General features: G+C 35.4%; 1 protein-coding gene across 6 annotated transcripts in view; it reads left to right on the forward strand.

Moving 5' to 3' along the window:
• Positions 1–26,178, forward strand: part of LOC132557635 (band 4.1-like protein 3) — a 127,768-nt gene that overhangs the window by 6,324 nt on the left and 95,266 nt on the right. For all 6 annotated transcript variants that reach the window (XM_060222145.1, XM_060222155.1, XM_060222148.1 and 3 more), the window contains exon 2: positions 21,534–21,697. In XM_060222145.1, coding sequence (XP_060078128.1) covers positions 21,569–21,697 — 129 coding nt within the window. In that variant the 5' untranslated portion in view covers positions 21,534–21,568. The remainder of the gene's footprint in view (positions 1–21,533; positions 21,698–26,178) is intronic.

Raw genomic sequence — 26,178 nt, forward strand, 5'->3', positions numbered from 1 at the left:
AATACATATTTACAGTGTGACAACAGTGTCATAACAAGAAAAAGTTATAGGACTCCTAGAGAACACAACCGTTTACGTACACTACCAATTATCTCAGATCTTTTTTTTTTATTTATTTTGGAATCCAAGATGGAACATTAAAATAGATGTTGTCAGATTGATTATATTTCATGAAGCAGTTCTGCTTGGATTTAAAAGAATTTCTATGGGAGTCCATATATATCGGATCCTGGATTCAAATTTGTTGTCATAATCTTGGACTTGTATACATTTTACCTGAATTACTCATGAAAAGGTTGTTGTGGAATTGTTCACCAATATACCCAATTATCATTTTCAAATTTGAGTGAAATCTTAACATTATCTCCTCCTGTAATCTTGTTCAGTCACGGCAAAGAAGTCTTGAATTACTCTTAAGGTATAGAATTATGACACCAAATTTTTTACTTTGTCAGATTAAAGTGAATAAAGCAGTGCAGAGAATATTACTATAAAACCCTATCCTTTCTTGTTGGACATTCCTCTACAGAGATAAAGTAGAATTCTGTCTTGTCCTTGTGGAAGTAATATAGAAATGCAACAGTAAAAGATGAGAGTTTGAAGCTTCATATGATTACTAGCAATTGTTCCAAAGGCAATTGAGGCTTCACAACATCTCCCTTACACAAGGGACCCTATTCCAACATTTGTTGGTACAGTTGATTTGACATCAATTGTAAGAGAAGAAAAAGAATGCAACAGTAACCAAGGTCTTTATCCTCTGGTCTGGTCCTGTTAGATATCTTATGTTGTATTAGAAACCATCGTTAATAGTTACACACGCTCTGATACATTTGTAGCTATCCCTAATTTCCCCGTCTGATCAGGAAGATTGATAAATACAGTTGCTAGTTCTTTGATACAAATTCCTACGTGAGGTAACTCGGTGTTGATGTAATTACTAAAACTTTAATTGCTGAAGACGCTGAAAAACACCTATTATAAGGCTGATCGACAGTGCAGGCCCAACACTAAATTATAGGTATACTTTTGGCACACTGGAGACAAAGGTTGGAAACCTCAAGGCACAATACCAGATAGACTTGAACCCATTACAGCAGGGTGATAGAAGCATGTACAAACATAGTGATGGAAAGATGTTTGATAGAGACAAAAGTCTTCTATTGCTAAGCTATTGTCCACAATGTTTTGGTCCAAAACTGTCTTTCATGATGAAGTGATATAGTGAGCACACTTCTAAGGGATTATTTTACTCAGCAATGTCACATACATGCCAAGAATGTCTCACTCTGTCAGACCAATCAAAACACAGTTTCACCAAAAACTGGCATTGTTGTAGAAATTTCAGAAACACACTTTGTGTGATAATGTGTCTGTTATTTGTGTTTGATCCTGATGGAATCACCATATTAACCAACACAATGAATTCTTTTGTATAACATTCTGAACTGTTGCCATGTTGTATAATGGAAAACTGTATGGAATCTTATACACCCACTTTTAGTGGCTGAGGAACCAGTGTAGATTTTTTTAAGCCATCGTGTTTCAGAATACATGCACAAATGTTATCCTTCCATTCGCCTTCTATAAAATGATATGTGTAATTGTATCATTGCCTTTACTAATTGTTTCTTTGATCATTCTTCTGTCTGGGTATACTCTATAGATAAGTGAAACTGTAACACAGTGATGTACCTTGTCAGGCATTATTTATTGTTGTCTCTTGTTTATCTGACTTTGCCAATACAATAAAGCCATTCAGTACAGAGACATCAGGCCTTTGAATTGAGTCTCCCAACTTTTTGATCACCTCTTGGTTCCTGATCAGTGTATGATCTCTACACAGAACTTTGCCTGATTCTATGTTCCTGTCTTTAGAAGTTGTCAAACTCTGGGCCTTTGTAAATTACATTATATATGTTCTCCTTATTGTGTTTCCTTTGTGTACATGTGATATTTTGGTTTTGGCTACATGTGCACTTGTAATATTAGTATGATTTATTTACATAAATGTAAGGAGGACATGCAACAGGCCCAGATCATTGATTGATAGTTCAGGTCCAGACATTGCCAAGCCCACACACATGTAAAGTTGATACCAATAAAACATGACCAGCCTGGGATTTGAACCCGGAACCTCTAAACACTTACAGAAACAAACAATAAAATGCTATTCAACAACCCTAACAACTACAATAGCATTGACCTAGACAATTTATTGCTGTATACCAAGTATGTTAGAGTGATATGGCAGCATAGTATTCTCATCATAAACTGGCTGATCGAGTGAGTGATATATAGGCCCATTAATTTAAAGGCCAGAAAAAGGCTTTCAGAATCTTTTGAAAATAGGGTTTTTAATTGGTTTAGCTTCTTGTGTATTGTATTGCTGGTTATTTTCAGATATCAAAGTTTTTACAATTTTCTTTAAAAACTATCACATCATATTTCAATTAATTAAATTTCTCAATCTGAACATAAAAGGCCATTTAATACACTCCTGTCTCATTATTTAATACACTCCTGTCTCATTATTTAATACACTCCTGTCTCATTATTTAATACACTCCTGTCTCATTATTTAATACACTCCTGTCTCATTATTTAATACACTCCTGTCTCATTATTTAATACACTCCTGTCTCATTATTTAATACACTCCTGTCTCATTATTTAATACACTCCTGTCTCATTATTTAATACACTCCTGTCTCATTATTTAATACACTCCTGTCTCATTATTTAATACACTCCTGTCTCATTATTTAATACACTCCTGTCTCATTATTTAATACACTCCTGTCTCATTATTTAATACACTCCTGTCTCATTATTTTACAGATTAAATTTTACTGCATTTTGGTTCTGCAAAAAAACACAATACGCCAAAATAATTGGATACAGTGTGTGCTTAAAAAAAAATGCTTTGGAAGGAAACACAACAAATATTGCAATGTGAATACTGATACGGGCTGAATTTTGATGCTGAAGCTGAAATAAGTTATGATATGTTTTAGAAAGAATTGAACATTATGAATATTGTCAAAATAGTCTGTTTTAATGGCAGTGTAATAATGATTATTCACTGCATTTCATACAAGCAATTCAGTCACAACACATCAATATAAATTTATTCATCCTAAAGTACAAGTATCAATAATGCATTCTGTATTATTGAAGCATTATCTGTGGCTGCCATTGCTGTGTTACGTAAGATTCCCCGTTGTTTGTCGGTGATATAATGCCTACAGTCATTGAGTCTCTTTCTCTCTCTACCTTAAATATATGACTGGTATCTTGTATCCCAATCTCTCTCCAATTCTGCCACAAAACTTAATATTATAGCACACACACATCAACCTCCATAGCTCCAGGGCTTTTCATGGTATCTAGAGATAGCTGTCTCAACAATCACCATTTAATGGTGTTTCAGTCAAGTTGCTTCCGTTTTGATACAGGACACATTTGGAGTTGAGAATTTTAATGAAGACATCCTCGTACTTAATAGAGATCTTTCATGACCTAAACACATAGGGTTAATTCATTCTGATGGTATGTTGTAAAATCCATTTTTTATCTCCAGGAAAGATTTTATATGCCACAGCAGGATGTTTGCTTATGCTGCTAAATTTTGGTAGACTAAGATACTTGTAGTTTGAAGTAAAAGATAAGCTTGTTGGATCTGTCAATGGTTCAGAATCTATCATTGAATGGCCACACTTGGCTGGCAGTATCCAGTAGGGTTTGTAAATAGGCACGCGTGTACCAGGAGTAACGGCACTCTTTAAATGTGTACAAGCTCCCATTACACAAGTCTACAAAAGAGGTAGGTCAGTCAGTATTTTTACTTGATTTCCTTAGTTTAATTTCATTTAGTAACTCATTCATGTACTGGTTATCATTGATTATATACAGTAATATTCATCATTGATAATATACAAACTTAATATTCATCATTGATTATCTACAGTAATATTTATCATTGATAACCTACAGTAATATTCATCATTGATATCTGCAGTATATTCACCATTGATAACCTACAGTAATATTCATCATTGATAACCTACAGTGATATTCATCATTGATAACCTACAGTGATATTCACCATTGATAACCTACAGTGATATTCACCATTGATATCTGCAGTATATTCACCATTGATAACCTACAGTAATATTCATAATTGATAACCTACAGTAATATTCATCATTGATAACCTACAGTGATATTCACCATTGATAACCTACAGTGATATTCACCATTGATAACCTACAGTGATATTCACCATTGATAACCTACAGTGATATTCACCATTGATAACCTAGTAATATTTATCATTGATAACCTACAGTGATATTCACCATTGATAACCTACAGTGATATTCACCATTGATAACCTACAGTAATATTTATCATTGATAACCTACAGTAATATTTATCATTGATAATCTACAGAAATATTTATCATTGATAATCTAGTGATATTCGTTATTGTTAACCTACAGTAAAATTCATTATTAATAATGAACTGTAATATTTATCATTATCAGTGTACATATTCACATCAGACACATTTTCACCATTAATAGTGTACAGCAATATGGTCTATTTATGATGAATTGTAATAATCAACATTAATAATGTACATTTATATTAACCATTTCAGTAATATTCATCCTTGTTAATGTACAGTATGAATTTCCAACATTAATTTTGTCCAGTAATATTCATCATGTTTTATATACAGTAAGATTGATCATTGATAGTGTACAGTAACATTATACAGTAATATTCCAGTCTCAGGGCCTACAAAGTTACAGAGAGTAAGGTTTTGGTATCATAGGATATGGTGATCAAGGGTCATTGAGCTGATATTCAAGTCTTCTTCAATGTCTGTTGTGATTTATAAAATCTACACAGACTGTGACAATCAGATGTCCTTTTGGCTTCCTTGTTATACAATACAACACAATATCGTGTATTCAAGTATCAGGTACACAATCTTGGAATGCAGAAACAATGTCCTGCTATGTTTTCTTTTTATGGGTGTTACTGAACACTCCGAAGTGTTCACATCCGACCTCATAAGTGGTCCTCATAGCAGTCTACTTCACAATGTAACTTCCCTGATATCATTAAAAGTAGTAAACAAAATGTTGGTTTTCTCTTTAACAGATCAACCTGTACGAAAAAAAAGAGAATTTTCTTGTCAAGATTTATGTGTGAAACAAATGATACACATCCAGCTAGTGTGTTGCTTGGGGAGTAGTTATACCAGAAACAGAGAAGGCAGGATGAGTTCCATTTGCTGATCCAAACCAAATTTCTAAAAATATACACAGCACAAGAAGTGTACAAGTGAACCAAAATCTTATTTTTTTTATCTTCTGTATTTAATCTGTCAGATTTATGAATACTCGGTCTGTGTGAGCCCCATTGATCCTCATAAGTGGTTGTTGTGAGTTTTCCGCCTCCAAGAACTGTTTTTTTTATTGGTATAATCAATTTAGGTGCTGCATTGACATGCTGTTATCGAACTTAGTTTGCATTTTTTACCTTTTGTAATGAAGTTGAATTCAAAATAGAACTAGGCATACTGTAAAATACAAAAACTATCAGACATGGAAATTAGCATAGGACAGAATTTGTAAATACAAGTATTCATCTGTGGAAAAAGTATTTTTGAACACAGAATAAATTCAGTAAGATTTTCATGTTCTAAATTGAAATTTAAAAATCAGTCATGGCACTTGGTTAAACTTGCAATTTTTTAATTGACACATGCTAAGAGGCTTAATAGAAAGCATATGGTTTGTTCACTTTTAGCTCATTCAATACTTAATACTGACGCACAAATTGTCTATTTGCATGACAAGACATACTTTGTAGGCCTGCATGAAAACAATGATACTGTACATTCAATATTTTTATAAAATGGCCTTCTGAGTCTAATGGATGTGTTGCATGCTGGAGATCAAATTATTTCAATACATGCACCTTACAGCCAAGTGGATTTGTCTTGGCTTTTGCATGCAGCTGTCATTTTCAAATGATAGCATGCTAATTTAGATGTGTGTATGGTAAATATAAGCCTAGCGTTTGACATGCAGTAGCCTCCAGTGGAGAATTGGTCAATCACCAGGAGTTATTGAAAAGGTTATTTTGAGGCTAACTCTTATTCATAAAGACTGAATGAGAAGATGTATATATAAAACATTGTAAGGGAATTTTTTATCAACATCTACATTGAGTTTTGTTGAAATGCCTTTAGTATACATATATTGAAGTTGGTCATTGGTACAATAATTTCAGGAGAGGCCTACATGTAACATGTCCCTTATCAATGTTTGCCTTAGTGTCCTGGACATAGAATAGGACTTCCATGGGTGTTCTTTACCATAGTTCTCAAGGATTCAGAAGATTCAGATATATGAGGTGGCAGTGTTTTATCTTCAGGTGGACAACTTAATTAGCAATTCAATTATGAAATATTTCTAGACACTTTTTTAATATTAATTGACACAAATTACTGTTATGATTAACCATGATTCTGCTGGTATTTTCCTAAATGGTCCAACTAGAAAATATTTCCTGCTCAATGACTTTGACACTATGGAAATATAAACTCAGCCATTTGATGACTTCAGGACAAGAGATGGTTGAAGAGAAACAAATTAATATGCAAAATTGTGGGAAAAAAATTGAAAGAATTGAAACTATGGTTACAAAAGCAGAGAAATCAATTTTATAATTACCCTGTAGTAAGGTATGAGCTACATATATCTGCCATACTATACATAAGGAGTATTTTTTTCTCACAGAATTTAAGCTATTCTAGGCTTTGTGATTGTTCTGTGTTCTGGCACTTAAAGCAGGCCTGTGGTTTGATGATTGACATTGCGGTAGCCATCATACATTGGATGTACTAGAGAGACTAGATATACTAGAGAGACTGGCAGACAGTTGTCAGAGAACTTCCAACCAATCTGTAGAAACTAGGAAGCTGTTACTGATGTTTCAGATGCTGGAATGTTGATGTAGAATGCAACACTTAGAAAAGTTGTTATACATAAGGTTACCTTGATCTATTAGGGTCTGTGTATTGTATGTCAACAGATTCAATCAGACTTGTTTTAACAACATCTTTATTACAACTTTGTAGATGAAATAACTTTAAAGCATATCTGTGATATTTAAAGAAAATATTTTTTTCACTGTTTTGACACATCAGATATTCACAAAAGAATTTTTTTTGAGTATCTGAAAGTTTAAATATGATGATTTTTACATTAAGTCATCACTTTGCACAACAAATAATATTGATCACAATAAAGAAACTCCAAGTAATATTAAAAGAACGTGACAACCAACATAATGACATTGAAAATATTTAAATGACCTTGACAATAATTCTCTGTAACAGTTAAAATGACCGTTACAATGATTCTGTGAAACAGGTAAATGACCTTGGCAATGATTCTGTGAAACAGGTAAATGACCTTGGCAATGATTCTGTGAAACAGGTAAATGACCTTGGCAATGATTCTGTGAAACAGTTAAATGACCTTGGCATTGATTCTGTGAAACAGGTAAATGACCTTGGCAATGATTCTGTGAACCAATTAAATGACCTTGGCAATGTCAGTCTTTTTTAAGCAAAAGACCGACAATGTTGATGGTAATGTTCAAACTAGATACCATATTTTAACCCAGACCTTGTAGCAAATAATTAAGGAAACATTGACCCTTACTGACCATTACAGACCTGGGTAACATTTTAGGTAACACTGTCTTTGAGAGTGACATAAATAATGCTGTTGGCCTTAACCTTGGGTCAAGGTCTTACAAAGTAAAAGATTTGTTATAACTTTTTAACTTTTATCACAGATCCTCAATCAAACACAAACAAATTTTACTGAGTAAAATTCAGAATTCTGCACATGAACTTAATATTTTGATAATCTAATTCCTTGCATAAATCAGATGTTAACCCCTATCATTATTCTGCTGTGCCTTGTCCAATAGTCTTCATGTTCATGTGATACAGATGCTGAAAATGTTAATCAGATTTTTATCTGCCTCCAGCTGCATCAACAGATGATAACATTAATGGAAAGGAAACTTTCTGACCCCTGAGTATTTGTTTGGATTAGCAGTGTTAGTATCAGCACTAAGTGGATAAATGCATTCTAGATTACAGAACATGTACTCTCTATGGTCCATTCCTCCCTTCCTTTTATAATTGTAGTGGAATATGTTGTATCTAACACTTTAAAGTGAAGATTATTCAGAACTCACAATCTGATGAATAACCAATTTGATATTGTTGAATATATTACAACTGTAGAATATCACTGATTTTATCACAACAGTCTAATGACATGTTTGGTGAGAATACTAAAGAATTGTTGCTTTTAAAGAAGTGGAGGAAACTTTTGAAATAAGAAGACAGAGGGATGATAGAGATGAAGAAAGGGATAGAGCAAAGAGGTCAGAGAGGACACAAATGAAGGATGGAAAAAGGAAGGCAAAGAGGATATAGATAGGAAGGAAGGAAGGAGAAAAAATTATGTACAGTGGATATAGATATGAAGGAAGGAAGGAGAAAAGATTATGTACAGTGGATATAGATATGAAGGAAGGAAGGAGAAAAGATTATGTAAAGTGGATAAAGATATGAAGGAAGGAAGGAGAAAAGATTATGTACAGTGGATAAAGATATGAAGGAAGGAAGGAGAAAAGATTATGTACAGTGGATAAAGATATGAAGGAAGGAAGGAGAAAAGATTATGTAAAGTGGATAAAGATATGAAGGAAGGAAGGAGAAAAGATTGTGTACAGTGGATAAAGATATGAAGGAAGGAAGGAGAAAAGATTGTGTAAAGTGGATAAAGATATGAAGGAAGGAAGGAGAAAAGATTTTGTACAGTGGATATAGATATGAAGGAAGGAAGGAGAAAAGATTATGTAAAGTGGATATAGATATGAAGGAAGGAAGGAGAAAAGATTATGTACAGTGGATATAGATATGAAGGAAGGAAGGAGAAAAGATTATGTAAAGTGGATAAAGATATGAAGGAAGGAAGGAGAAAAAATTATGCACATTGGATACAGAAATGAAGGAAGGAAGGAGAAAAGATTTTGTACAGTGGATATAGATATGAAGGAAGGAAGGAGAAAAGATTATGTACAGTGGATAAAGATATGAAGGAAGGAAGGAGAAAAGATTATGTACAGTAGATATAGATATGAAGGAAGGAAGGAGAAAAGATTATGTACAGTAGATGTAGATATGAAGGAAGGAAGGAGAAAAGCTTGTGTACAGTGGATAAAGATATGAAGGAAGGAAGGAGAAAAGATTGTGTACAGTGGATACAGAAATGAAGGAAGGAAGGAAGGAAGGAGAAAAGCTTATGTACATTGGATACAGAAATGAAGGAAGGAAGGAGAAAAGATTATGCACATTGGATACAGAAATGAAGGAAGGAAGGAGAAAAGATTATGTAAAGTGGATATAGATATGAAGGAAGGAAGGAGAAAAGATTGTGTAAAGTGGATAAAGATATGAAGGAAGGAAGGAGAAAAGATTATGTACAGTGGATATAGATATGAAGGAAGGAAGGAGAAAAGATTATGTACAGTGGATATAGATATGAAGGAAGGAAGGAGAAAAGATTATGTACAGTGGATAAAGATATGAAGGAAGGAAGGAGAAAAGTTTATGTAAAGTGGATAAAGATATGAAGGAAGGAAGGAGAAAAGTTTATGTAAAGTGGATAAAGATATGAAGGAAGGAAGGAGAAAAGATTGTGTACAGTAGATATAGTTATGAAGGAAGGAAGGAAGGAGAAAAGCTTATGCACAGTGGATACAGAAATGAAAGAAGGAAGGAGCAAATATGATACTGAGGTTTCCACAGTTACAATGTTCTTGTATACTGATATTAAATTATTTGATGTTGTTCATGCTGACAGCATATCACTGAAAAGCATATTTATATGATATATTCAAGGTTATTATTTTGCTATCCTTCTACTATGGTGCTGATGTGACAATTTCATTTCCACGTTTTATTTGAATAATCATCACCAGACCATGGATAAATGTTTGACATTTTTGTAACAAAACTGTAACTATGTGGTAGAATCGTGGGAAAGTCTGCTGTATTTGTTGACATTTGTTATAAACACTTTAAACATGGGAAATGTGATCCTGGAATATGATAAAATACTGATATGTGTCTGTCATAAATCCTGGATCTGGAGACATGGACGGTGATGAAGGAATGGAAGAGTTACTCCCCTTTATATGTTATCTTTTGCTGTATCCATTCTTGTGACAAACTTTACATAATAATTAATAAAAACTGTTGGGATTTAAGCATCACGCAAAATTCACTTTTCTATTACTTTTTAGTTTTGATGGAATTGATATTGTAGATTGAACTATTCTGTATGTTTTATTAAATATATCTTCACGATCAGTCTTTGAATCAGACTTCTAAATAGAATCAATTCGATTCAAGCAAAATGATATGAAAATTACTTACTTAACAGCATTTATAAAACAGCTTTTTACCAAATTTATTTATATTTGTTGTATCAGTAATTTATGTTGGGAGAGATTGGTGACCCAATTACTTTTTGCATTTGACTCATATGATCAGAAAACATCAATTAAAAGACATTCAAAAAGTATTATGCATAATTAGGGTGCAATATTTGTCTTAATTTCTGTCACTCATGTGGATGGTTTAATGACAAAAATCGCCTACATTTTGTATCAGTATATATACTGATATCCCTGTAGCTGCTGTTCATATGTAAGGTATGAACCACTGCTGGGAACACATCACAGGTTTGTACTTGTTGGGAATACAAATCTGAATAGATCATAAAAATATGATATCAAATTTAAGATGTTTCATAGTGTTAGTTTTTGTGTTTCACAAAGGAATTGCAGTTTCTAACATTTCTGAACATCTGGTCTTGACTTATCTCTAGTGTTCAGCCTGATGAGTGAAGAGGCTACCCGATCTGTATAGGGAGGGAAGTAGGGCAGCTAGATGGGAGGGGGTAGACTTCTTATAGGGATCAGTGTAGCTAGGGAAGGCAGCTGGATAGAAGGAATATAAAGGGAGGAAAGCTTACTAAAGGGATCCATATGGAGATAGAATGATTACTGTTTGGGGAAGGGGGTAAATTTGGAGGACGAGGGGGAGGGGTTACCATTGGAGGGGGCATAAGTGGGAGTGGGCTTGAGTGGGAGGGAAGGAGTTACTGGACAGATGTTGCGGCCATCACAGCAAACAGACAGAGTAAACATGTGTGGTAGTGTAGAGTTATGTATCTCTATGATCTGTCATGTTTACTAGAAATAGATAAACAGAAAGATGGCAGAGCATATTGAGTTCTATTTTCATACATTTTCTTTATCGTGCTGTAGATTGTCTTATCATGTCCTGAACCCTGAGTTTCCTGGCCCCTCCATTAGGTTACCTGTGAAAACTAAACCCTTTGTAATCTGAACCCATAAACCAGATTCCCAGTGTAAACCACTACCTGAGTAATCTGGTAAAAACTTTATGTTGACCCTTTAACTAGATAACCCATGTAAACCATTACATAGGTAATCTGGACCTTTTTTCGGGCAAGGATTTTCCTTATTAGGATCCATCAACTAGGTTAACTGTGTGAACAAAATCTTCAGCTGTTAGGATCCATTAAGTAGGTTACCTGTGTGAACAAAATCTTCATCAATTAGGATCCATTAAGTAGGTTACTTGTGTGAACAAAATCTTCAGCAATTAGGATCCATTAAGTAGGTTACTTGTGTGAACAAAATCTTCATCAATTAGGATCCATTAAGTAGGTTACTTGTGTGAACAAAATCTTCAGCAATTAGGATCCATTAAGTAGGTTACTTGTGTGAACAAAATCTTCATCAATTAGGATCCATTAAGTAGGTTACTTGTGTGAACAAAATCTTCATCAATTAGGATCCATTAAGTAGGTTACTTGTGTGAACAAAATCTTCAGCAATTAGGATCCATTAAGTAGGTTACTTGTGTGAACAAAATCTTCAGCTGTTAGGATCCATTAAGTAGGTTACTTGTGTGAACAAAATCTTCAGCTGTTAGGATCCATTAAGTAGGTTACTTGTGTGAACAAAATCTTCAGCTGTTAGGATCCATTAAGTAGGTTACTTGTGTGAACAAAATCTTCAGCTGTTAGGATCCATTAAGTAGGTTACTTGTGTGAACAAAATCTTCAGCTGTTAGGATCCATTAAGTAGGTTACTTGTGTGAACAAAATCTTCAGCTGTTAGGATCCATTAAGTAGGTTACCAGTGTGAACAAAATCTTCAGCTGTTTGGATCCATTAAGTAGGTTACTTGTGTGAACAAAATCTTCAGCAATTAGGATCCATTAAGTAGGTTACTTGTGTGAACAAAATCTTCATCAATTAGGATCCATTAAGTAGGTTACTTGTGTGAACAAAATCTTCAGCAATTAGGATCCATTAAGTAGGTTACTTGTGTGAACAAAATCTTCAGCAATTAGGATCCATTAAGTAGGTTACCTGTGTGATCAAAATCTTCAGCAATTAGGATCCATTAAGTAGGTTACTTGTGTGAACAAAATCTTCATCAATTAGGATCCATTAAGTAGGTTACTTGTGTGAACAAAATCTTCATCAATTAGGATCCATTAAGTAGGTTACTTGTGTGAACAAAATCTTCAGCTGTTAGTATCCATTAAGTAGGTTACCTGTGTGAACAAAATCTTCAGCAATTAGGATCCATTATGTAGGTTACTTGTGTGAACAAAATCTTCAGCAATTAGGATCCATTAAGTAGGTTACCTGTGTGAACAAAATCTTCAGCAATTAGGATCCATTAAGTAGGTTACTTGTGTGAACAAAATCTTCAGCAATTAGGATCCATTATGTAGGTTACTTGTGTGAACAAAATCTTCATCAATTAGGATCCATTAAGTAGGTTACTTGTGTGAACAAAATCTTCATCAATTAGGATCCATTAAGTAGGTTACCTGTGTGAACAAAATCTTCAGCAATTAGGATCCATTAAGTAGGTTACTTGTGTGAACAAAATCTTCATCAATTAGGATCCATTAAGTAGGTTACCTGTGTGAACAAAATCTTCAGCAATTAGGATCCATTAAGTAGGTTACTTGTGTGAACATAATCTTCAGCAATTAGGATCCATTATGTAGGTTACTTGTGTGAACAAAATCTTCATCAATTAGGATCCATTAAGTAGGTTACCTGTGTGATCAAAATTTTCAGCAATTAGGATTATCAACTAGGTTATCTGTGAAAATTAAAAACTTAGATACGTTTGACTTGATCAGCAGATTACAGATGTGAATCTGAGCAGTAGGGAGCCTGTTTATACCAAACCCAGAATTTTCCTGATCTGTCAGACAGTTTCTCTACTCTAGGTTCCATGGTTATTTTGTTTACCAGCACTTCTTTCCTTTGTTACTAAATTCGTCTCAATAATCTATTTTCATCAAACATTAGATCACATTTAGTTTTAGACTGGAGCAAACTTATTTCCAAACATAGTATTGATGAAAAACAATGATTTGAACTTTGGAACTATTTATAATCTAATTTATTGCTAATTACAGATCTTACAGCCATGAAGTTTGTGGATTTCAAGTGTGGTCTGTGATATGGTGGGGAACAAAAATTCATCTCTGTAGGGTTGATAATACTGTTGGTTGAATTGTAGTTCATGAATGAACAATGGTGTGGTATGATCTAATACTTATACAACCCAGAGGACTAACAACATGGACCTTTACAAGATGTATAAATCGTGCAGTAATTGTTTTCAGATGTATCGTTTCAGAGTAAAGATGCATGTACCTGGTACATATTCTTAACCTTGTATATTAACAAGTAGTTGAACTTAGCTGTCGTGGTTTTATAGTACACTACTTGTGATGTAATTAACAAGGATTTCTACTCTTAGGTCTACATATGTCTACACTGAAAAATTCAGATTTCCTTTCTATCAGTAGCCCTACCATTCCTATCCCCACCCTCTCTCATCACCCTCTCCCTTAATCACTCTACCTCTCTACTGTGATAAAATCAGATTTATACATTGGTATTCAAAAGTCTTTCATTCATAAAGATATCCTTAGGGCCCTCATCATTATGCAAATATCCTGACCTTTTTGACCTTCTCAATCACACATTAGAGACTGTATATAATTGAGAAAGGCCAGAGAAAATGTTTAGGAATCAGAGGAAAGGTTTTAATTAATATGACAGTTGGTATTCAAATATCTGCTTATAATGTCAGGCACAGATTCATAAGTGTGAGTGAAATGGGAGTTTTAGAGGATTACAACTCGAAAGTGAGATTGGATTTCTCCATTGACTCGGAATCCTAACCCACTCAGCCATCTGATGATGTGTAAAATGTTTTATCAAATCTATAATTGACTCTGAGAACTAGACATCTGTCTTGCCTCAGTCAGCACTGGTCAGCTGGGTTCAGAAGCTGGTATTTTACAGATCCGGCCATGTCTTCATCCCATCTGTTTAGAAGTGGTTTTACTGTAGAGAAGAATTATTGATAAAAGTCAGCTTCTTCTCCGGTTTGTCTTGACTTGTCAAATTTTCATATCAACTTTCACTTCTATATAGTTACCATAGCAACCAAGGATAAGTGAGGTTTGATGTCGCATGTCTGTAAGCTCCAATTTCAAAATGATCACAAGAAGTTAAAGCTGTGGTCTTGTCTGAGAAACATTGAAGTGTTATTAATCCTGATGTGTGGATGCAGACACACTTATCAGTGAGACTTAGCATGTGTGGTAGCAGAGTATCTTGTTGGAAAATCAGATTCATTTTAACAGAATAGGAGAAAAGGAAGCAGTTTCAATATAAAGTTATAGCCCCTGTGAGGTTTTGTACTTCTGAATGTAGCTCGCAAGTTTCTACACATTTCATAGGTATATCCTATTCTTTCCTTAAGTCATGCATAATAAATCTAAACACTGTAAAGTAATATATTTTCATGAAGCCTCAAATTAGTTTTTAAAAAATATTTTGTCATGTGCATGTAATTCTTATGCAATCCATGTTATTTAACGTCCATTGATCAAAGTGCTATTATAAGTTGTAACATTCGACAGACAGCACAGACAGCAAACTATCTTTGCAGTTTTTAACAGCATTTACCATAATTACACAGTTATTGATGTTCAAACCTTAGTGTCGTGTGGGATTACAGCTAGTTCTTCCTTGTCACAAATGTTCAAGGTCCATTACTTCATAGAGGTCCATGCTAAATAAATCTTGATATTGGAGAATTAAAAATAGAGATATGTACATGACCAGGAAGTTACTTGTACTGAGATTTCTGTAACCCAATGTGTCTACGAAGAAAATCTAATATCATACTATGATTATATTTCATACTGTCTTATCATAGCGGTGCAATCATTCAAGTAGGAAAAAAAATGCTATTCTGGTTACAACTGTTTATAAAATTTAACATACATTAGATGATGTGTAGATACATTCTAGTTACAGCTGTTTATAAAATTTTACAGACATTAGATGATGTGTAGATACATTAGATGATGTTTAGATACATACTAGTTACAGCTGTTTATAAAATTTTACAGACATTAGATGATGTGTAGATACATTCTGGTTACAGCTGTTTATAAAATTTTACAGACATTAGATGATGTTTGGATACATTCTGGTTACAGCTGTTTATAAAATTTTACAGACATTAGATGATGTTTGGATACATTCTGGTTACAGCTGTTTATAAAATTTTACAGACATTAGATGATGTGTAGATACATTCTAGTTACAGCTGTTTATAAAATTTTACAGACATTAGATGATGTGTAGATACATTAGATGATGTTTAGATACATACTAGTTACAGCTGTTTATAAAATTTTACAGACATTAGATGATGTGTAGATACATTCTGGTTACAGCTGTTTATAAAATTTTACAGACATTAGATGATGTTTGGATACATTCTGGTTACAGCTGTTTATAAAATTTTACAGACATTAGATGATGTTTGGATACATTCTGGTTACAGCTGTTTATAAAATTTTACAGACATTAGATGATGTTTAGATACATTCTGGTTACAGCTGTTTATAAAATTTTACAGACATTAGATGATGTTTAGATACATTCTGGTTACAGCTGTTTATAAAATTTTACAGACATTAGATGATGTTTAGATACATTCTGGTTACAGCTGTTTATAAAATTTTACAGACATTAGATGATGTTTGGATACATTCTGGTTACAGCTGTTTATAAAATTTTACAGACAAAAGATGATGTTTGGATACATTCTGGTTACAGCTGTTTATAAAATTTTACAGACATTAGATGATGTTTAGATACATTCTGGTTACAGCTGTTTATAAAATTTTACAGACAAAAGATGATGTTTGGATACATTCTGGTTACAGCTGTTTATAAAATTTTACAGACATTAGATGATGTTTGGATACATTCTGGTTACAGCTGTTTATAAAATTTTACAGACATTAGATGATGTTTAGATACATTCTGGTTACAGCTGTTTATAAAATTTTACAGACAAAAGATGATGTTTGGATACATTCTAGTTACAGCTGTTTATAAAATTTTACAGACATTAGATGATGTGTAGATACATTCTGGTTACAACTGTTTATACAATTATACATACATTAGATGATGTTTAGATACATTCTACCTTCTAAATGTGGAGCCTGGAGGCTGCAGATTGATTAAATACATAAATTCACACAGATAATCATTGAGTGCCTAACTGATTTTTTCTGCTTAATTTCCTCTACAAGTCCATGGATTTGTTGTTAAAGCGAATGGAATTCTCCAGGCAGTTGCTGTAATTAAATAGGATTCATTATTTGTAAAATGAACGATTTTACTGTTTGTATTAATACTATTGCAAAATTAATCAAGGTTTTTTTTTCAACTTCTTTCAAATAATAGTCTTTAATATAACCAATACTCAAAGCAATGCTATTTGTATTTGATGCAAATCTAACCCAATGTAACTAAAGGGTTTGTGTCTCTTAGTGTTTAATGTCCACCAGTGTCCACTGATAAGTCAGGAAAAGGTCATTTCCACATGTACATGAAGGTTATTTCCAAGGATAGTTTATATCACACTAATACAACTCCATATATCATTACATAACAGTGCAGCTATGTGTTTGAATCTGCAGGCAGACTTATGTATTGTATTGCTAGTCAGGAATAGTTACGATAAAAAATTGTAAGACAATATAACAATAGAAAAAGCAAAATGTTTGAAAAAGCTTGCAAACAGAAATCCAGATTTTTTTGTCTGTTTCGTAATCTCTGACCTAGCTTGACGAGAAGTCTTGGCAATAATTACATAAGCTATTTTTTACGATAATTGCTGCCAGAAGGCATACTGTAGATATAGAATCAATAGGCAGTCTGTTGATTAGAAAAACAGAAGGTACGTTTCCGGTGATGATTTACTTTACTTATTAGTTTACTATATCGGGATGATATGTCAAACACCTGCTTTTTAGTAAATTTTCATATATTTCACAATAAATGGATATCATTAACCTGTTTATACCTAAGGAGTTATCATTAACCTGTTTATGTCTGAGGAGATATCTTTAACCTGGTTATATCTCAAGAGATATCTTTAACCTGGATATCTCTCAGGAGATATCTTGAACCTGGATATATCTCAAGATATATCTTTAACTTGTTTATGTCTAAGGAGATATCTTTAACCTGTTTATACCTAAGTAGATATCTTAACATGTTTATGTCTAAGGAGATATCTTTAACCGGGTTTTATATCAGAGGAGATATCTTTAACCTGTTTATATCTGAGGAGATATCTTTAACCTGTTTATATCAGAGGAGATATCTTTAACCTGTTTATATCTGAGGAGATATCTTTAACCTGTTTATATCAGAGGAGATATCTTTAACCTGTTTATATCTTAGGAGATATCTTTAACCTGTTTATATCAGGGGAGATATCTTTAACCTGTTTATATCAGAGGAGATATCTTTAACCTGTTTATATCAGAGGAGATATCTTTAACCTGTTTATGTCAGAGGAGATATCTTTAACCTGTTTATATCAGAGGAGATATCTTTAACCTGTTTATGTCAGAGGAGATATCTTTAACCTGTTTATATCAGAGGAGATATCTTTAACCTGTTTATATCAGAGGAGATATCTTTAACCTGTTTATATCTGAGGAGATATCTTTAACCTGTTTATATCTGAGGAGATATCTTTAACCTGTTTATATCTGAGGAGATATCTTTAACCTGTTTATATCAGAGGAGATATCTTTAACCTGTTTATATCTCAGGAGATATCTGTAACTTGTTTATATCTGAGGAGATATCATTAACCTGTTTATATCAGAGGAGATATCTTTAACCTGTTTATATCTGAGGAGATATCTTTAACCTGTTTATATCTCAGGAGATATCTTTAACCTGTTTATATCTGAGGAGATATCTTTAACCTGTTTATATCTCAGGAGATATCTTTAACCTGTTTATATCTGAGGAGATATCTTTAACCTGTTTATATCTGAGGAGATATCTTTAACCTGTTTATATCTCAGGAGATATCTTTAACCTGTTTATATCTGAGGAGATATCTTTAACCTGTTTATATCTCAGGAGATATCTTTAACCTGTTTATATCTGAGGAGATATCTTTAACCTGTTTATATCTGAGGAGATATCTTTAACCTGTTTATATCTGAGGAGATATCTTTAACCTGTTTATATCTCAGGAGATATCTTTAACCTGTTTATATCTGAGGAGATATCTTTAACCTGTTTATATCTGAGGAGATATCTTTAACCTGTTTATATCTGAGGAGATATCTTTAACCTGTTTATATCAGAGGAGATATCTTTAACCTGTTTATATCTCAGGAGATATCTGTAACTTGTTTATATCTGAGGAGATATCTTTAACCTGTTTATATCAGAGGAGATATCTTTAACCTGTTTATATCTGAGGAGATATCTTTAACCTGTTTATATCTGAGGAGATATCTTTAACCTGTTTATATCTGAGGAGATATCTTTAACCTGTTTATATCAGAGGAGATATCTTTAACCTGTTATATCTCAGGAGATATCTGTAACTTGTTTATTTCTAAGTAGATATCTTAACATGTTTATGTCTAAGAAGATATCTCTAACCTGTTTATGTCTGAGGAGATATTTTTAACCTGTTTATATCTGAGGAGATATTTTTAACCTATCTATATCTAAGGAGATATCTTTTATTAGTTTATGTCTCAGGAGATATCAGGAGAGTCCTTCTTACCTTGCGAATTTCATTTTTATGAAAGTAACAGAACTGGCCTGTGGAACCTTGTTTATAAAGGTAGTAGAAAAAAGGACTGTGGAGCCTTGTTTATGAAGGTAACAGAAGAGGACTTTGGAACCTTGTTTATTAAGGTTTCAGAACAGGACTGTGGAACCTTGTTTATAAAGATAACGGAACAGGCCTGTTCAGCCTTGTTTATGAAGGTTTCAGAACAGGCCTGTGGAGCCTTGTTTATGAAGGTTTCAGAACGGGCCTGTGGAGCCTTGTTTATAAAGGTAACAGAACTGACCTGTGGAACCTTGTTTATGAAGGTTTCAGAACAGGACTGTGGAACCTTGTTTATAAAGGTTTCAGAACAGGACTGTGGAACCTTGTTTATAAAGATAACAGAACAGGCCTGTTCAGCCTTGTTTATGAAGGTTTCAGAACAGGCCTGTGGAGCCTTGTTTATGAAGGTTTCAGAACTGGCCTGTGGAGCCTTGTTTATAAAGGTAAAAGAACTGGCCTGTGGAGCCTTGTTTATGAAGGTTTCAGAACAGGCCTGTGGAGCCTTGTTTATGAAGGTTTCAGAACAGGACTGTGGAACCTTGTTTATGAAGGTTTCAGAACAGGCCTGTGGAACCTTGTTTATGAAGGTTTCAGAACAGGACTGTGGAACCTTGTTTATAAAGGTTTCAGAACAGGACTGTGGAACCTTGTTTATAAAGATAACAGAACAGGCCTTTTCAGCCTTGTTTATGAAGGTACTAGAAAAAAGGACTGTGGAACCTTGTTTATAAAGGTTTCAGAACAGGACTGTGGAATCTTGTTTATAAAGGTAACAGAACAGGCCTGTGGAGCCTTGTTTATGAAGGTTTCAGAACTGGCCTGTGGAGCCTTGTTTATGAAGGTAACAGAACAGGCCTGTGGAGCCTTGTTTATGAAGGTACTAGAAAAAAGGACTGTGGAACCTTGTTTATGAAGGTAACAGAAGAGGACTTTGGAGCCGTGTTTATAAAGGTAACAGAACAGGCCTGTGGAGCCTTGTTTATGAAGGTAGTAGAAAAAAGGACTGTGGAGCCTTGTTTATGAAGATAGCAAATAGGTCTATGCAGTCGTGAAGGTATCAGAACAGGGCTGTGGAGCCTTGTTAATGAAGGTAACAGAACAGGCCCATGGAGCCTTTTGGAAGAATGTTCATTTCTTTCAATAAGTGAGCTTACATGCAGGTATTACATACAGGTAATCATAGTGGCAGTGCGTGATCATATTACATCATTAGCACCTGAGTCAGACCGTCCACTGACATACAGGTGCATCTGCTGGCTGCTGATGCCATCTCCCTCCAGGTAACCAGCTCCTGGCACTGCTTCACTAAATATGCTATGTAAATTATCAGGAAATATATGTACAATAGTTTGTTTATGGACAGGTAATGTAAACAAATATCTCTCAGGTATGTATATCTTGTTGTTGTCAACAATGTCTGCTGTTTTAATGTACTCGCTTGTCGGGTTCCGTTTCACATTAGGTTTTGTGACCTGTGCAGACGATCAACTCCATGTCTGTTTTGTAGAGATTTGTCTCAGCTCAGGAAAAGGGGGAAAAAAGGTTGTGAAGTGATGAGATCTATTTTGTATTGATCTGGTGATTGACATTTTCTTTGAGAAGGTGTACAAGAATATTGGACCCTTCCTGTTTCCAGGTATATAGAACAACTTGATCAAGACATTCATATTAACAATATAGAAATGGAGAGCTGGTGTCGTCAGGACATACTTGTTGTTGAAAGCAACTACGGATAAGATTGAGCAGGCTACTTCATTCACCTTAAAAAAGTTTCCTTTTGAAAGGAATATTTCAAAGATAAAGATCAGGAATCTTTCAAATGAAAGTATTATTTCTATATATGAAAATATCAGTCAGTGCATGAAACATTTTAGTATAACCAGCAATGGTTTTAATGGACGTAATAGGATGTTCACCATTTTGACATGGATGGATTGCCACAGTAATTGAATTACTCTGACCTATCATCAGTCACAACAGGAAGTAAGCTGTTTTTCTAGCATGTTGGCTGGTAATTGTCTCTGATTTTATTTAAGGTTTTTATAACAAATTGAGACAGGACAATTGTTTAGTTGTTTGTTTCTCTTTCACAGGAGAAGTTGAAGTGAAGCTGGATTAAACGAAAACCATGACACAGGAGGGGGAGAAAACTGCTCCTACTGCTGAGGCTGAGGTGCTGGAGGATGCAGAGGATGAACCTGTTCCAGAAAAGCCTGCTAAAAATGTAACAAGTCCAGAAGTAGTGACTGACAACAAGGTTTGTTTAACTTTCATTGCAAATTAATATAGAATTGTCAGGTTATCCTGTGAACACTGCTGTTGATTAAGACAGGTTATCCTGTGAACACTGCTGTTGATTAAGACAGGTTATCTTGTGTATGCTGGTGTTGATTAAGACAGGTTATCTTGTGTATGCTGGTGTTGATTAAGACAGGTTATCTTGTGTATACTTGTGTTGATTAAGACAGATTGTCCTGTGAACACTGGTGTTGATTAAGACAGGTTATCTTGTGTATGCTGGTGTTGATTTGGTGGGATGATGACTGTGTACTGGTGTTGGTGGGATCCTGTGATGACTGTGTGGTGTAAGACAGGTTATCCTGTGTACACTGGTGTCCATTTATGTAATAACTGTATGGTGGGGAGACTGTATTGATTTGTTGGAGGATGGACTGTATGGTGTGGTGGGATGTGACTGTATGGTGTGGTGGATGATGACTGTATGATGGGACTGATATGTGTGTATGGTGGTGGGATGATGGTGGGGTAGTAACTGTATGGGTGATGATGGTTTGTGGGATGTGTATGGTGTGGTGGGATGATGACTGTATGGTGTGGATGATGACTGTATGGTGTGGTGGGATGATGACTGTATGGTGTGGTGGTGGATGATGACTGTATGGTGTATGGTGGATGATGACTGTAACTGTATGGGATGATGACTGTATGGTGTGGTGGGATGATGACTGTATGGTGTGGTGGGTGTGTGGGATGATGACTGTATGGTGTGGTGGGTATGGTGTGGTGGGGATGATGTATGGTGTGGTGGGATGATGTATGGTGTGGTGGGATGATGACTGTATGTGTGTGGTATGACTGTATGGTGTGGTGGGATGATGACTGTATGGTGTGGTGGGATGATGACTGTATGGTGTGGTGGGGTAGTAACTGTATGGTGTGGTGGGATGATGACTGTATGGTGTGGTGGGATGATGACTGTATGGTGTGGTGGGATGATGACTGTATGGTGTGGTGGGATGATGACTGTATGGTGTGGTGGGATGATGACTGTATGGTGTGGTGGGATGATGACTGTATGGTGTGTGTGGTGGGGACTGTATGACTGTATGGTGTGTGGGACTGTATGGTGTGGTGGGATGATGACTGTATGGTGTGGTGGGATGATGACTGTATGGTGTGGTGGGTTGATGACTGTATGGTTTGGTGGGATGATGACTGTATGGTGTGGTGTGATGATGACTGTATGGTGTGGTGGGATGATGACTGTATGGTGTGGTGGGATGATGAATGTGGTGTATGGTGTATGGTGTGGTGGGATGATGGATGATGACTGTATGGATGATGACTGTATGTGGTGGGATGATGACTGTATGGTGTGGTGGGATGATGACTGTATGGTGTGGTGGGATGATGACTGTGATGACTGTATGGTGTGGTGGGGATGATGACTGTATGGTGTGGTGGGATGATGACTGTATGGTGTGGGTGGGTATGGTGACTGTATGGTGTGGTGGGATGATGACTGTATGGTGTGGTGTGATGATGACTGTATGGTGTGGTGTGATGATGACTGTATGGTGTGGTGTGATGATGACTGTATGGTGTGGTGGGATGATGACTGTATGGTGTGGTGGGGTAGTAACTGTATGGTTTGGTGGGATGATGACTGTATGGTGTGGTGGGATGATGACTGTATGGTGTGGTGGGATGATGACTGTATGGTGTGGTGGGATGATGACTGTATGGTGTGGTGGGATGATGACTGTATGGTGTGGTGGGATGATGACTGTATGGTGTGGTGGGATGATGACTGTATGGTGTGGTGGGATGATGACTGTATGGTGTGGTGGGATGATGACTGTATGGTGTGGTGGGATGATGACTGTATGGTGTGGTGGGGTAGTAACTGTATGGTGTGGTGGGGTAGTAACTGTATGGTTTGGTGGGATGATGACTGTATGGTGTGGTGGGATGATGACTGTATGGTGTGGTGGGATGATGACTGTATGGTGTGGTGGGATGATGACTGTATGGTGTGGTGGGATGATGACTGTATGGTTTGGTGGGATGATGACTGTATGGTTTGGTCGGATGATGACTGTATGGTGTGTTGGGATGATGACTGTATGGTGTGGTGGGATGATGACTGTATGGTGTGGTGGGATGATGACTGTATGGTTTGGTGGGGTAGTAACTGTATGGTGTGGTGGGATGATGACTGTATGGTGTGGTGGGGTAGTAACTGTATGGTGTGGTGGGATGATGACTGTATGGTGTGGTGGGATGATGACTGTATGGTGTGGTGGGGTAGTAACTGTATGGTTTGGTGGGATGATGACTGTATGGTGTGGTGGGATGATGATATTTGATCAGTTGCAAATTTGCATGAAGGACTACCAGATTTTTCAAATGAATGACCCTTACCTACTTTCAAGGTCACAGAGGTCAAATGTGTCAAAATTTTCTGATGATTTCTTCGTAATTAGGTTTATTCAAATACCTTGATCAATTTTCAAATTTCCTCAGATCAAATGTTAAGAACTTCAAGCTTCTTACTGTGATAAACAAGCCAACCAATCCTGCTGTTAGTGTCTTAGCATTTTTGGGAATGAGCTTTCATATTTTCAAAACTTTACTAAATAACAGTCTTCTTTAGAAGCGATTCAGGCTCATTGGGTCTCTTGTTATCAATAAAACACCTTCGAAAAAAAGAATATTTGAATCATACTCAGAAATGCAAGGTATGTTCTTTATTGAGTACGCTCCAAGTCTGAAATGAAAACTGTCTGACCTATATACAACCTGGGATACAGACTCTCAGTTTGATCTGGATATGATACAAGGAGAAATATTTTTCTGACAGCTGTATGTAAAATTGACATGTAAGTAAATAGTAGTTGGGTGTTGGCTGACAATTCTAATGACTAGGAGGTGAAAGTCTACCAGACTCAGGGCTCATGATCTGAGATATATTAAAGGTCTGTGGCAGTTGATTCTTTGGCAGGATATTTGAATGCTCCATTGCTTTGCTCCGCTTCTCAAAATGTTTTATTTTTAAAAGATGGATCTTTCTGCATGTGTTTTTTTTTATTTTAAGTAAATTATTTTGACAACTACGTGCAGAGTTTCTTTATAATTGATAATGACAATGCAAGACAAATTAAAAGGTATTGATGGATACAAAGAATACTCCAATCAATGAAAAGTTTGATGATTTATTTATTTTGAGTTCTACTAACTATTTAAGTTACAGAGTGATAATAGACAAGAAATGTTTTGAATGGATTACCGTGTTTAATCTATCTTATGTTGTATCCTCCTGTCTTAATCTTACAGACTGCCTTGCCAATGTTGGTAATATACTGCCTCTAACATTAACAAAAGAATCAAATACATGTTAGTTTGTCTTCATCTTAAAGTTCACCAAAGAAAGTTGATAGCAGTTGACTTCTACACAGCATGGATATAGAATGATTAAGGATTGACATCTGACCGGATGTTATTGTTGACAAACCTCAATTCCAGTAAGAGTTGTCTACCTTTACCATATAGAGAGCTTATGATTAAAATTTTGTTTGTAATTCTTTGTAATAGGGTTTAATAGGGTTTGCTAGCTGTTAAATTCCCAAGGAACCTGTACACACAGGCTCTTTACTAATGTAATATGGCAACATCTCTGAATGTATCGGGAACACAGAACACAGAATATCATTATAATTATTACATTACCATGTCTGTGTTGTTCTGGCAGAATGTCTGATATTTGTTTTTAGCTGAAATTTGCTATTCTGATCTGCTTTTCTTCTAAATGCTTCCAGCTGAATGAAATCTGCCATGCAATAATCTGTTATTTTATTTGTGTGTGTGTGTGTTGGGTGGGGGGGGGGGTTCTAAATGAAATCTGCCATGCAATAATCTGTTATTTTATTTGTGTGTGTGTGTGTTGGGTGGGGGGGGGAGGTTCTAAATGAAATCTGCCATGCAATAATCTGCTATTTTATTTGTGTGTGTGTGTGTTGGGTGGGGGGGGGGAGGTTCTAAATGAAATCTGCCATGCAATAATCTGTTATTTTATTTGTGTGTGTGTGTGTTGGGTGGGGGGGGGGAGGTTCTAAATGAAATCTGCCATGCAATAATCTGCTATTTTATTTGTGTGTTGGTGGGGGGTGGGGGGGTTGGGTTGGTGGGGGGGGGGGGGGGGGGGGGGGGGGGGGGGGGGGGGCGGTTCTAAATGAAATCTGCTATGTGGGCTGATTGATAAGTTATGAGCCTCATATTTAAGGGTTTGACTTTGGCAGATGACATATTGTGTTGTTTTACACCATAATCCCCTTCAGTATCTATACACTTTTGCCTCAATGCAATGTTTAAAGAAGCCCTTTTCTTGACCGTTCAGATAGTCCTCAACTGCATAAATGACATGATCACCTGACCGATGGCAGGTACCAGAAACTGCCCTTTTTAATCTTGGTAATAGATGAAAGTCTGATGGAGGGA

This window comes from Ylistrum balloti, unplaced genomic scaffold (assembly GCF_031769215.1).
Source record: "Ylistrum balloti isolate Yb309-2 unplaced genomic scaffold, AGI_CSIRO_Ybal_v1 Utg370706, whole genome shotgun sequence".
Classification (NCBI taxonomy): domain Eukaryota; kingdom Metazoa; phylum Mollusca; class Bivalvia; order Pectinida; family Pectinidae; genus Ylistrum; species Ylistrum balloti.